This window comes from Drosophila grimshawi, unplaced genomic scaffold (assembly GCF_018153295.1).
Source record: "Drosophila grimshawi isolate 15287-2541.00 unplaced genomic scaffold, ASM1815329v1 contig_311, whole genome shotgun sequence".
Lineage (NCBI taxonomy): Eukaryota > Metazoa > Arthropoda > Insecta > Diptera > Drosophilidae > Drosophila > Drosophila grimshawi.
The window spans coordinates 8875129-8889395 of record NW_025063098.1 but is presented as its reverse complement, the minus strand read 5'-3'; the positions used below and the strand labels follow the sequence as shown (position 1 = coordinate 8889395).

Below are 14267 nucleotides of genomic sequence, written 5' to 3'. Positions count from 1 at the left end.
GATATGGGATATAGATCGGCTCGTCTGTTGAGCCTTATCAAGACTGTCGGGACTGCTTCCTTCTGACTGCACAGCTCCAGTATACCCTTCTTCCCATTTTCCTATTTCTAATGGGTGCAAGGTATATATATAAAAAAAACATGAATGTCACTCGAAATGTTTTTGCATTTCACTGCGACACTTTGTGGCGATCATTTGATGGTCGTCTGGCAGTGAGGCGTGCAGGTGCAGTCACAGGTGCAGTGGTAGTGGCAGGTGCAGGTGCAGGTACAGGTGCTATGCTGGGGTTGCCGTTGCCTAATGGTAAACTTATAATTACGTTATGCCGTTTTTAGCAGCTAAATGCGGAGTTTCGCTGCTCATGTAGTTGATGTTTTTCTTGTTGTCGGTGCAGGGTTCGTTAACAGTGAAGCGCAGGTGCATGCAACAAATGTTCAAGGCAAAGGGAAGCACTTTGGCAGCAGCTGCAAACTTAAAGTGCTGCCTGTTGTTATTGTAGCGCTTAGCAAGCCGCTTCAGCTTAGGCTTTGGCGCATTAAAAGCATTACCCACCGACAAGTTGGCCAGTACTGAAGGGCACTTGTATTGCGGTGACATTAAAAGCAATTGCTCTGATTTAGTTCATGCTGCACTTTCTTAACTTTTGCGCACTTTAAATTCGTCTAGCACTTGGTCTCCTAAGGTCACGTCGATACTTTTGGCTTCAATGACATTCATGTTGTATAAATTTAAGCTGTCCTATTTTCAAATTGAGTGAAAAAAGTTCTTGAAAATCTTAACTCCTATATGCCACAGGTTCACGGCTTATTCTCTTGGTGATATATAGCAAATTGTCACAGCAAGTCAACAAATTATTTTAAGACATATTCAATTTAAGAGCTACCGCTAAGAAATTTACAATATAATATTAAGTATACGCCACCGGTCATGTTGCTGGCTCTGGCTCTGGTTCTGGCTTACTTAAACTTCTCGATTTTTTAGTGCTCTAACTCATAGTATACCTTGTTCTGTATTGCTCATAATCAATTTAGATGCTGCCCAGCCACAAGAGCCACAACAGCAACAACCACAGCCATAGCAGTCCTTACAATTATGTGAAGTGAATGTACGTTGCACAATTCCGTCCCATCTTGGGCCAACAATATCACAGAGTTGTTGTGCCTGGAACAAAGGCCACTCCACGCTGCAAGCATTCCAGACTGCATCTTGGATGCCTGCTTGACTGGCCGGATATAATTTTGCTCGACTTGGTCGCTGGTTGCCCCTTTCATGCTGTTCACTTTTGACGTAAACATTATGATGCATTCGGCTCAGTAATTTTTATTGTATATTTCTCGTTTTTCTTGGCCTTTTCGCTGGCCAGTTGCGTCTCAGCGTCTAAAACTCTGCAATGTTTACTTGGGTCGCTGCTTGAGTTCGGCACTCTGCTTTAATATTGCAAGTATTGTGAACAGACCGCTTCAACGTCCTCAATGGTTTTATGGTCGTTTTGCTGTTTATTTGCTTTTATTAAAAATGCAATCTCCAACTCCAACAGTCTATTCACACACACATACGCCCATTCACTGTGTATTTTTATATTGCTTGGATTTTATGATGTAGTTTCTTATTATGTGCCAGACTTCTTTGCCAAACAATTTATTATTACCATTTCCTTAGACTTTACCCACAAGCACGCTTACACACATAATTATACATAATTTTAATTATTTCACAATGCGACTTAAATGGTCTTCTGGTCGTTTCAAAACAAGTGAGGAAAGAATATTGTAATAAAGAATGTGTCACAGTTCACATTATTATTTTCTGCTGGTAGATAGTTGGACCTTAAAAGCCTTAAAAAAAATAAAACTAAATTTTATAAAATCACACTAAAATTGCACTCATCCCACAACAACAAAAAAGTAGTTTTTAGAAATAATTTCTAAATTTACGAAAGAAAATGTTTATAAATTATGAAAGCTTATTTAATCATCTAAAATTCCGAGCGATTTTTTTCTGAATGTATGATCGAAGCCAACTATATCCATAGCCAAAGACTTCAGTTCGTATCGTAAACGTTGACCTATTATTTCAGTGAAACAATTCACAATTTCAAATTTAATTGCATTTTCGGTCTCACATGGCTGTGGCATGAAACTGTTATATGCTAGTCTAATCAATATATATTCATTGGTGTTTGTGTTTGTGATTTGTGGATTGCTGAAAATAAGTTTTCATTTCAACCACAGTTGTAGTTTTCTGCTTCTTTTTTTTGCATATGCAAATCCCAATTGTTGAACACATCATCATACTTCCTCCCGCAGTGCTAAGACAACATAAGTGCATTAGTCAATGATGATATTATTTTGCGAGTTACTTCAAGGGACTTACTCTTGGGTAAAGTATCAATTGCTTTTATTGATTTTCTGTCAAGTGCTTCCATTTTTCATAAGTGCCAAGTGCCATTCAAAATAAAAATTTACAATTTTTCGTAAATGTGTCTCAGATAAAATCTTTGCTGCCCTTCTAAATGCATGGCACTTTCAAAGGAAATACTTTGATAGATTTTGTTACATATTTAATGCTGGGACGAATGATCAAACTATTGTTTAAGTAAAGCTTGAGCTCCTCTGGCAGATGCAAGTGAATAATGAAAATGAAAAATAAACGAAAACACGAAAACATAAAATCCTCAATGCCACAATACGAGTTATTTTCTAAGTAATCTTTTCGGACATATAACAACATCAACACCATGTAGACAAGTATATATTTATACTTTTACAAACACACTCGTTCACTCAAGCATCCATCGACTCTTTGGAGTTGCGTCATTGCAGCAAGTTGAACAGCTAATTACATAAATGTGTTTATGTGTGTGTGTGTATGTGTGTTTGTTGTGTGTGTGTGTGTTTGTTCACAACCCTTTTGATGTCTTTATACAGTGAATCCATTTAAAATGTGTAAAAAGGGTATAATGGTTTTGTGCAAATGTATGTAACATGTAGAAGGAAGCTCGTCTAATCCCATAAGGTGTACATATTCTTGATCAGATTTCAAATTTCGAATAGAAGTTATTTCATTTATTTGGTTGGGAATTTCGAGACAAATATTCGATAGCAATAAGAGTCACCATCTATAGCTTTCTAATTGATATATAATATATACATTGTCAGAAAGGAACACCTAAGATTTAGTCTAAGTCGCATTCTCAAATTGATATCATTACTATCAGCAAGTATTTTGTGTATAATATGTGTATAGATACAATCATTCAGTTATATGTATATGCAAGCGTTTGTCGTAAGTCGGAGATTTCCGTTTAGTTTTATTTTCCGCTCGTCGTCACATCTAGTTACATTTCAGGGGTCAAATCACTTTAAAGGGGAAACCAGAGTATCTCGTAGGCGCGCTCATTCGAGTACATCATTCCGACTTGATATTAATGGATTAATTTCAGCTTGTTTGTGTGCTGTATAGAAGTTCGTTGTATACGTATCTTTCAATTAAATTCAATTAGTTCATAGAATCTTTTATTAGATTAAAATGTTTGCTTACCCACGAAACACAGTTAGATGTGATAAGAAGCATATATTTCCAATCATTTTTATTGGCTTCAATAAGCAATATAGTCAACGGTCTAAGGCATAGTTATATGCAGTTGTCCATTAGAGACAGATAACTCGAATTCACCCAGAATGCCAAGCATACGCATCCATTAACAAACTAATGAGGTATTTCATACACTATTATTAGCGGTGGAATTTCTGATCCACATAAGCGAGTTTGTTTGAGAGTCACTAATATGCATAACTTGGGACGCGCCTCAAATACTTGCCTGCTCAGTGTGGCGCATCGCTGAAGTGGGATGTGAACAGTTCATGTCTGATTATAATGTTTGCATTTGTCAACCTGCAGTTAAATACGTTTACAATGATCGCAATGCCAACAGCCAGTGGTGTGTGCCTTTTGAATTATTGGATAAGCTGTATCTACATGGTTGTTTATATTATAAATGGGCTTGTGGTTGGCTCCGCCAGATACTATACAACACAAGCTTGTGATTGCCATCTACCATTTTAAATGAATTAAAATTATTCGTGTTCATATGTAAAACATGTAACATATGCAACAAGTAAGAAAGGAAATACCCTGACTAGGAAATACCCTGAACACAGCTGTTAAGTATATTATTACGAGATTAATCCCAAATTAGGTGTAGAATTGGAATTGATTCTTATGTCCGGTACAGGTACTGAATGGGATATACATACTTATTAATGATTTGGTTGTTTCTTATCGGATATTGATGAAATTTGTACAGCTTATCAACAATATATCAAGTTATATTATATAATAATTGCAAAGCTCTGACCTTCTTTTTTTTGCCATCGGAAATCAAAAAGTTTCAATATTCGTGACTCTGAGGCATTTATCGATAAAATGAATAGTCTTTTTAGTTTCTGAGATCCGCGTACTCATACAGACAGACAAGCAGATGAACATGGCTATATCGTCTCGGATGTTGATCCTGATCAAGTATTTATAAAGTTTATGGAATCGGAGATAATTGCTTCTGCCTGTTATTTTGCACAGCTCTAATATACCCTTTTTGCCCATTTGAAATGGTTTCAGGACATAAAATCAAACTTATATTCTGCATGACCAAATATTGATATTCGTTGATTGATTGATTCGTTTTCTATCGACTGTATCGACACCCTATTTCGGTAACTTTATGGGTACAGGGTATACTTGTGTAATTATATGTAATTTAAAATTTTTGCATTTGGCATTGATATATAATTCAAATCACACCTTCAAACGAAAATCAAAAATGGCATAGTGAGTACAGCGCTCCTGTGCCAGAAAGTGGCATAGTTTAAGCCTGGTCAGAATTCGGGGCTTGCAGAGCAGCAACTAATTGCCAGCCAGAGTCTGTTTGTGGCCCACCAAAGCTATTACGGGTTGGTTGCGTTGCGATAGTCCCATGAAGCAGCAGCTGGCACCTGGCAAAGTTTCGCTTCAACAAATTGAATCATTCAAAAACTTGGCAAAAACTTGCCGAAATTGTTTTTATAATGCGAAACTTTTTGCTAACAGAGCGATAAAAAAAAAAAAAAAAACAGACAAACCATTTTCGGCAACCGCAAATAAATCCAACAGTTCACACGCAAATTGCAATTAAAATCAACTTTAAAAAAATTTTAACAAATTTATTCTTAAAAATAACTTCTTAATATGGGATAAAATATTTCTGAAAATTTAAAAGGTCTTCTTTCTATTTTTTTTTTTTGTAACAATCAAAACAAAAATCATTTCTGAAATTTATTTCTCTCTTGACTGCTATGTGTAATCAAAAGTTTTTCAAATTACATTTTACAAATCAATGAACTTAATTGCTGTAAGTGTTTAATATACTAGTGTTTAATTATAATATAAGTATAAGAAAGCTAATGTTACAGTTTATTCTGTGCACACATTTAAAAAGCACCCAATGTATTAGAAATTGTTTCTACATTTAAAAAAATGTATGCTGCGACATTCCTTTTTATAATAATACTTTCTGAGCAATAAGGTCAACGATAAGGCGATTTTCTGAAATGCATGTCTATTTTTCTTAGTGTATGGAATCAAATTAGCAGAATCTAGTACGTACATTAGTTGTTAATAACGGATATCGTATTCTATGGGCAGACCTCAATGTGTGCCTGCTGAGCCGAAATACGAACATCAACATTGCATTGACTGTTGTGGAAATTTAAATTTCTTGTTCTTCTTCTTGTTTTGGTTTTAGCAACTTGCAAATGCAATTATTTCAATGAATTCATATAGACGCATGGCTAAATACGTGTTTGCCCAGACAGTTTGTGGAAATTATAATTGCAAACTCATTTTGCTGACTTCGATATATAATTTCGGCATTGTTATTGAAATTAGTTTTGCAAGCAAAACGGATATTACTTGCTCAGCAAATAACCGCTGGACAGGTTCTGCAATTTCCTTGCCGCAAAGCAATTTAATTTCAAATATTGAAATATTAATAACTCACAAGACATACGTATTTATTCATTTTGCACTTAATTTGCTGTACTTATGAGCAATTGACTGGACCACAAGTGTTCAGTCGAAATAGCTTGAAATTTGATATTTATGTAACGTAAATGACAGACCAAAATATTCTAATAAATCTCTGTGATAACCGGTCGGTTGCTTTAAACTGCAGTAAATGGCATTTGCATTTGCATTCGCCAAGCAGACACAATAGTTTTCTTCTGGGCTGAGCTGGGGCAGTTGCAGGCACTCAGCTAAATGAAAACGTGCACGATGTGCCCAAATAGTTGGGAACCATGATGGGGCACACACACGCCAACCGCATAACCTAAGCAGCAGGAAGACGTCTGACTAAAGATGCTTGCCTCTCCCAGCAGCAGCAGCAGCAGCAGCAAAAGTGCAAGACATGCAACGCATATAAAGCGCAAACGGGCATACTTTGTGTGGTAGCTGAAAGTGTGTCCGTAATAATGATGCAGCATCAAGACAAAGCCGTGCAACGCAAGCTCCACAATATGCTATACAACGTTGCCCGAAGCTGCCACATCAACAAAGCAGCTGCACAAACTTGTCTTTGTGGTGCATCTGGCCCGACGTTCCAGCATATATATTTGTGCATGTGTATGCGTAAACAAGTCGACGTTTCTGTAGCCAAATTTGATCATTTATCAAGTGTAAAATACATGAGATGGCAGTGGCAAACGAAGCTCCGCTCCACTGCCAGCGATGGCAGTAAATCAAAAGAGAAGCCCCATCGTCGACTGACAAATCTAAACAGGCATGTAATTATTTTAGCTGAGGTCTTAATACCGCAACGCTGTCACTGTCAATACTCCCAACCAGTTAGTTTTCAAAGGTAAATGTGATTTTCTCAATGTATGCACATGCGGCGTATACGCGATGTTTGCTTTGATAATAAGGAGAGCATAATTTGTTACAATTTAAATGAATGAAACAAAATAAGTTAAATAATATTTATTAATAAGTAAACTTCCTTGTTGAGCTATATTTGCTTGGCTGAGCTAAGTACACTCAAACAAAATTCGCTCTGAAAACTAGAACAATTTCGGATTTTGTGAAATAATTTGTAGACTGAATTTCTCTTTTGAGAAATATATTTCTTAATAGATGCAAATATTTCAAAAGAAGTAATACCTTATTTATAGAAAAAATAGTTTCTCAAATTCAGATAATTATTCTGATTCATGTTCCCTTGACTGAAATGTTAGAGTTTAGCTGTTGCCTGCTCTATTTCAAATTAATAAATTGTCGAAGTGTTGAAATAAAATGAATTTTAAGTATCCAATAAATAAAAGTAACATGTACGTAAACGATTATTTCGATCAAAAAATAACTATTATCTTGGATACCTTTCTAACATTCGCAATTTTAATCGGAATTCGAAATATTATGTATTTTGGAGCGATTTTTTGTCTGAGTGCAAAAGACAAGTGTCAAGTTAAGTATTTATGCCAATATTATGAATGGTTATACCTACCACAGTATAGTCACTTAGTCACTTTTACTTTCCATTTGCACTCATTGGTGGCACTTAACTGCAGTTGCGTCGTCTCCTTCTTCTTCCTCTGACCCCACGAAGCGAGCCACACTGCGTTAACATAACATTTTGGGCATTATAAATATTTGAGCGCTTAAAAGCTGTAGTGGCAAGCTGGAGACGGGACTCTGGTGCACAGTTTGCTTTCGTTTTAGTTTTGGATGCTGCATGGCTGCCAGCTACTTAAAAGAGCAACGGCGATTATCGCATCAGGTTGCGCCATTCAACTTGTTCATGGTGATAAAAGCAAAAAACCAACTCTGCAACAACAGAGCCTTTCTCTCTCTCTCTCTCTCTCTCTCTCTCTTACTGTATCTTTCATTTTAATATGTGGGTATTTTGAGCTTACTTATTTGTTTTAGGAAAATTGGAAATTTGCAAAATTCCATGATGCTAATTTAAACTTTACTCTTGTTTATGACAATTAAGAGCCTTGCAGCGAAACCCGAAATGTTGTGGAAACATTGAACCCATTAGAGATCCCATCTGCATTTGTTGAGCACGCCTAATGGCAAAAGCCAAGACCCAAGACCACTCCACAGGCCAACAACAGCCACAGACCAATGCTTTGGATTCTGATTTTGATTCTGATTCAGATTCTGATTCTAAGCCAGCTGGCAGAGCTCTGCCTTCCTGTGGCGAATTTTGCATTAGTTTTGCCTTAGCCTTATTGTAATATTATTCGTACTAAGTATTTTTGTGCTCAATGTGGTACAAATTTAGTTGCAACACTCATGAATCTGACCTGAGGCGACTTTGTGCTCTGTTTCCTGCTGACATACATTTTACATTTGCAGCAACTGTTTTTGTGTAGTCTACTTCTGTCTACTATTGAAGAAGCCAGTAAATAACAAATAAAATGTAACAAGATTTCAAATCCACTTAAAGCATTGTTCAAATCAAAATTAAGTTTATTTTTATTGTAATATGCAAGATCAATAGTTCTTAGATTCTTAAATTTATAGAGTGTGTAGTGTATGCTGACATTCGTAAAATGTTTGCTAATATTTCATGAAAGTATTATGAAAAGTTTGGCAAACTCAACAATGTTACCAAAATCTAATATTTAAAGAAGCTCTGACAATTACAATTATAACTTGGAGCCAGCGAGAGACCTATTTAACTTATAAAAAGCGGTTACACAACAAAAAACAATAAATGATTATTATTTCATGATGGAATCAAAATAGAAATAAGATCATTTTATTAAAAATTCTTATGTGTTTCTGATTTATTGAATTGTTTGCAGAAAAGTCGCTACAACCTGTATTATATACTTGTTAATTGTGTTATTATGTCAATGAAATTATGCCAATTAGTTGTTGTATTTAAATCAAGCGCTAATTATGCCACTCACAAGTTATTGACAACTGCGACTTATAATTTAATGTTAAGAATGTGAATCTAAGAATAATCCTCAAGCTTGAACTAAAAACTATATTAATTAAAATTATATTTTAAAGTTTCAAATAGTTAATGGTTAATATTCATTTATAAATAATAAAGTGTATCTATGGGGCAATGGCACATTTTGCACATTGAGGCGGCTTTTCTTGTTTACCTTTAGTTTGTTGCTCTTTGCTCAATCGTTGTCTTAAAATGGCAGTTCGTGCGCATCCTGAGGTGTCACATATCCCCAGGCAAGACACAACTGCGGCTTTTATTGTTTCCGCTGTTGACATTATCACGCTGCCGACACCTGACGGCTCGAGTTGGCAAGCGTTTTATTGTTTCGGCTTTAACGCAATGTGACAGCTCCTCACACAACGCCACCCGTAATCGCATTCATCCTCCTCACACTCACATTCACAATCACACTCACATTCACAGTCACACTCACACTCACACCTACAGCCCTAGAAGCAGCCACAGTTAACTAGTGTTCCAAAGTCAATGGTTGCCACATGCTGTTTTGCGACATCAAGATAATTAAAAGCATCTTCAGCCAACTCTACTGACTTGAACAAGTTTGCCAAGGATAATACAATGAATATGTAAAATAGTTGCAGATTAAAAAGTGACATTATTTCCTTAATAAATTAAATAATTGGGCATCACTGATATACAATATTCATATAAGAATAAATTGTGTGGATAATTATTGCTGAACATTGCCAATTATGCACTCAATAAAAATACAATTTTTGGAATAATTAAACAAATAATAATAAAAAATCGTTTTTCTATTTTTCACATATAAATTGATTAAATATGCAAAACATTTTTAAAAATTAGAAATGCCACACATATTTTTAGAATAATATTAACGAACTTTTTTCTCTCGAATGCCATGTTTGCAGTCTGTCAAAATGCTAAGTGATATTTTAAAAATATAATATTTAATAAAAATAAGTAAGTAACAAAAAATATAATGTTGGAAATTAGTCATAATATGTTTTTAGATATTGGATATTTTAGATATTTAGAAGATAACCCCTTGGTTTCTAGAAAGACACAGCCCTCCGTTTTAGAAATACATACTTTTGTTGAGTGTATATATAATTGTATTTGTTCTGTATATATAAACATCAGGAAGACAATTTTAAGACCAATCGCATGCTCATTAATAATGAATATTCGTATTAATATTCATATGTATATTTGTGTCAACATGCGGACTTTAATTGTTATCCCTTAAGTTATGTGTTCATCTGAACTTTGACTGGCATTTTAAATGTTTGCGTAAGCGTTTCCGTTCAGTGGCCAATTACGGTTATTACTCAATCATCCGCACTGCATACAACAAAGATCATGATTGAGTTTCGTGTATGCAGTTGGACTGACATTAAAAAATATATGCGAATGGTGCCCAACAATTTGATTACAAAGAATGACAGCAGATTGGTTGGCTGAGGGGCGGAGTGTGGCAGGCAGTGGCGATTTGCGGGATGTTGCATATCAAAAAATTTAGTGGCTATCAAGTTGGGTATGCAAACGTACGCATTTTATGAAACTCGTTTATTTGAAATTTAACTCGCTGGCTGACGAACTGCAAACCAAGTCACCGCTATTGTTACAGTCTCCGTTCCGGTTAAAAACCCCAGGCGCAAAAAAAGAGGCGCTATAACTGTTTTTTTATGCAACGCTTTTGCGGTCGCTGTTAACCCTGATTTATGAGTGTTAAGTTAATTTGGGCTGCCAGCGCCGCTTCAACTCCCTCACTGCATTTTCGGCACAGTTCCTGCTGCTCCTGAAATGCCTCACACACACAACACATCAATGCATAAACAGTGCAAATATGTGTGGAAAGGGGAATCCCGTGCAGCCGCCGTGAATATTGAGTTATAGCCAAAATATAAAACGCACAGTTTCACTTATGGCCCTCATGTGCGATGCATGAGAATTAATTGAATAATACACTTGCAAATAATTATCCCTTCGTAAGACAGTAAAGGGGAACGTTTAAATTTGTGAGCTCGTATTTTTAAAAGCAATGGAATGCCATTAGTGTTATATCAATTACCATACACACCTGAGGCAGCTATCTTGTGGAAGAACTCGCAATGCAACGTTAAAAATTAATCCTAAAATTGCTCGTCTAATTAAAAAAATAAAAACAATACGTATAACAATAATGTATGTTATAACAATATTGTAAGACTGTTGTTATAACAGTTGCGAGCAAGTTAAGTGTTATATTTTGTAAATCTCCTAGATGTGTGCTACGCTTAGTCAGACAAGTATAACAATTTAAAGAAAATTATATTTTTTCGGGAAATATTTTTAAATTTCCATTTGAAATATTTCCATATCATATATTTCCTTTTCAAATATTTCCATATTCATATTAAATGCAAATTACCCTCTGTAAAGAAATCCTAAAAATAAGTACCATGTTAACAGACTTAGCCAATTGATGATGCTTTGTCAGCAGCATAGAGGGCGCCATAAAATTGTGAAATTCCTCACAGAGGCCGCCACAATATTTTAAAAATCCTCACAGTTGGCAACCTACCTTTTGAGGAAATTTGTGTGTACCATTAAAATTGGGCTCCACAATTTTTGGCATGGGAGTATTTAGCAAAGTCAGCAAAGTCGCGGGAGCATGACCATGCTTTACACTCGCATTCCCCACAAGCTGTAACGACAATGAAATTTCTATATTTCCCATGCAAATGCGCCAATTGTTTTATTATGGGCAATTTAGTCAATGAAGCAACCAATGCTTGTGCACATGTTATCGCTACGGCAACACAATTTCCATATTTCCCTGCGAGTGAATTTGATATGTGTGACCCTTAATGGCAATTTACCGAATGCTGCAACCTTATTTGTACGTTAAAGGTGCATGTACATGCTATATCTAACAGCAAACTGGATATTTCTATATTTCCATACATTAAATTGTCGCAATTTAGATAATTAAGGGCAATACAGCTAATGCATCAACCTTATTTGTGTCAATGGTGCGTGCACAGACTGTCTGTCATACACAGCAAGCTACAGACGACAAAAAAATAAAACCTCTTAAATTGATGTCCTTGTGTTCTCGTATAACTTGTGCTATTTCTGAGTTCCTAGACATTTGCTACTCACTTAAATTATTATTGTATTATTTATGTATTATCGAAAAACAGAAAGTTTTTTATCTACTATCCCTAGCGTGGTGTTCTGGAAAGAAAAAGCTGAGTTTTTTACGGACAAGTGTTCTATTTTCTATTTAGTAGGTTTGCTTAACAAAGCATACATTATACAAATTTTCGTCACATTCATTATTCTGTATTCATTGCACAGCGTCAGAGACATTTCAAATAAATATTGTAACAAATTCATTTAATTTTTAACACACTTTCGATTCTGAGCCGATTTCATGATTTTGGTTAGTTTGCAAATTTAGACAAGTTGAGACAATTGAAAGGACTATGAGTGCGGAGCCGTTCGACAAAAGTGCCTTCCTCGAGGGTTATCTGCTCAAGCATCGGGAGCTGGGCAAGCGACAGAGGGAGTACAAGAAATTGCTCTCCTGCAAGTTGAAGACACGCAATGAGACGATCATCGATGCCAGCTATGAGAATACCATCGATCGACTTCAGGAGGAGAAGAACGATTTGCGGGCCCAAATTTGGGTGGCTGCCGGAGCGACACATATGAAAAAGGACGAGCGCTTTCTGAACCAAATACGGTGTCATGTGGAATGCCAGGAGAATCTGGCCGCGGACATCAACAAACTTAAATCATCCATTTACAATATGGAGCGTGAGATAAGCCGGGTGAGCAAACAAATCTACAATCTCAATCGGCTGACGGTGCCGGAGCAACAGCATCAGGCCCATGTGGCCGGGGTGCGCAAGAGGATGGTCATTCTGGAGAATTCACTGGAGGTGGGCGTTCGTCAGGAGTGCGGATTTACGGCTGCCAATGCAGAGTTGCGGGAGCAACTAATACGGATACTGAATCATCGCACCTTCTTCAACGATTCCTACACGAAAATGGTGCAGAAACTGAACAGTGACAAGAAGTATCTGATAGATCTGATTGAGTATGCGCTGAACACTTTCGATGGCTGCATCGATGTCTACGAGAAAATCGATAAGATCACCAAGCGTGAGTCAAAGGAGCGCGAATTGCGTCGCATCGAGCTGCAGAGCATTATGCGAAAAGTGGCTGCCGATGCGGACAACTCGGCCTTTGTGGAGTGCAAGGGCAGGGAGCGGGTGCTAGCCGATCTGCCGGCCAAGGAATATAAGCGACGCGATGAGTTCCGTCGCAAGCACAACAAGAAGATCAATCTGTATAATTCGGTGCTCAAAAAGATACTCGATTACACCAGCTCAAACAATGTAGAGGAGGTGATTGATAAGTTCCAGCAGCAGGAGAGTCTCTACTACTCCTTCTTTAACTATGCCAACGAGATGAGCTATCACATAACGCTGCTCAACAACTCGGTGAACCGTCTCTTCGAGGACATCATCAATCTGAAGCGGGACAACGCGAACACGCTGCAGGATCAAATTGATCTGATCGAATCGCTGGAGGAGCAGGCGCGCAAGAAGCAGGAATCCAACATAGAACTTCACAAGACGCGCGAAGCAAATGATTCTCGCTTGGAGACGCTGTTGCAGGGCGTTGAAATGCTATGCGATATGTGCTCGGTGGACACATCCCCATTGGCCGAACTCCTTGGCGATCATACGCACGTGAATCTGGTGAATGTGGAACGCTTTCTTCGGCTGCTGGAGACGCGCATCCAGGATATCGTGGCCAGTGTATATGTGTTTGAGCGACAGGACGAGGGCAACGTTGACTATGTGGTCAAGCAGATCGAGAAGATTTGTGAGCTGCCCACCGATCTCAATGACATCGTGCTCACCCAACAGTGTCCCGAGTGCGCCGAGGGCGAGGCCTTCAACATGGACGATGGCGGCGAAGGCGTCGCCATTCTCACCATCAAGGAGGCCAAACAGAAGCTCTACGAAAAGATCACACAGCCAGAGATGCAATATCGCCTGCACAGCATCAGCCAGTGCCGCTTGCCCCGCTCCCGAATGCTGGCCGCCAAACGGAACGTTTAGATTACGCAACTGCCACTCAATGTTGCACATTACTTGTAATATAATTAACACTTTGATGTCATGGCTAATTAAAAAAAATTAACAAATGGAAGTCAGTTTTATCTTATTATTATTATCGGGGGGGATTGCACCGCGACCTGTTAGATCTATTGTGCCTTTTC

General features: G+C 37.3%; 1 protein-coding gene across 1 annotated transcript; it reads left to right on the top strand.

Moving 5' to 3' along the window:
• The first annotated feature begins 12305 nt into the window (after positions 1-12305).
• LOC6562982 lies at positions 12306-14197 on the top strand. Its single transcript, XM_001989901.2, has one exon. It carries the CDS (start codon positions 12457-12459, stop codon positions 14104-14106), a length of 1650 nt encoding a protein of 549 aa, XP_001989937.1. The 5' UTR covers positions 12306-12456; the 3' UTR covers positions 14107-14197.
• The last annotated feature ends 70 nt before the right edge of the window (positions 14198-14267 follow it).

What these genes read in the sequence shown, in the direction of transcription:
- LOC6562982 (XM_001989901.2), top strand. Translation starts at nt 12,457, where the DNA reads ATGAGTGCGGAGCCGTTCGACAAAAGTGCCTTCCTCGAGGGTTATCTG.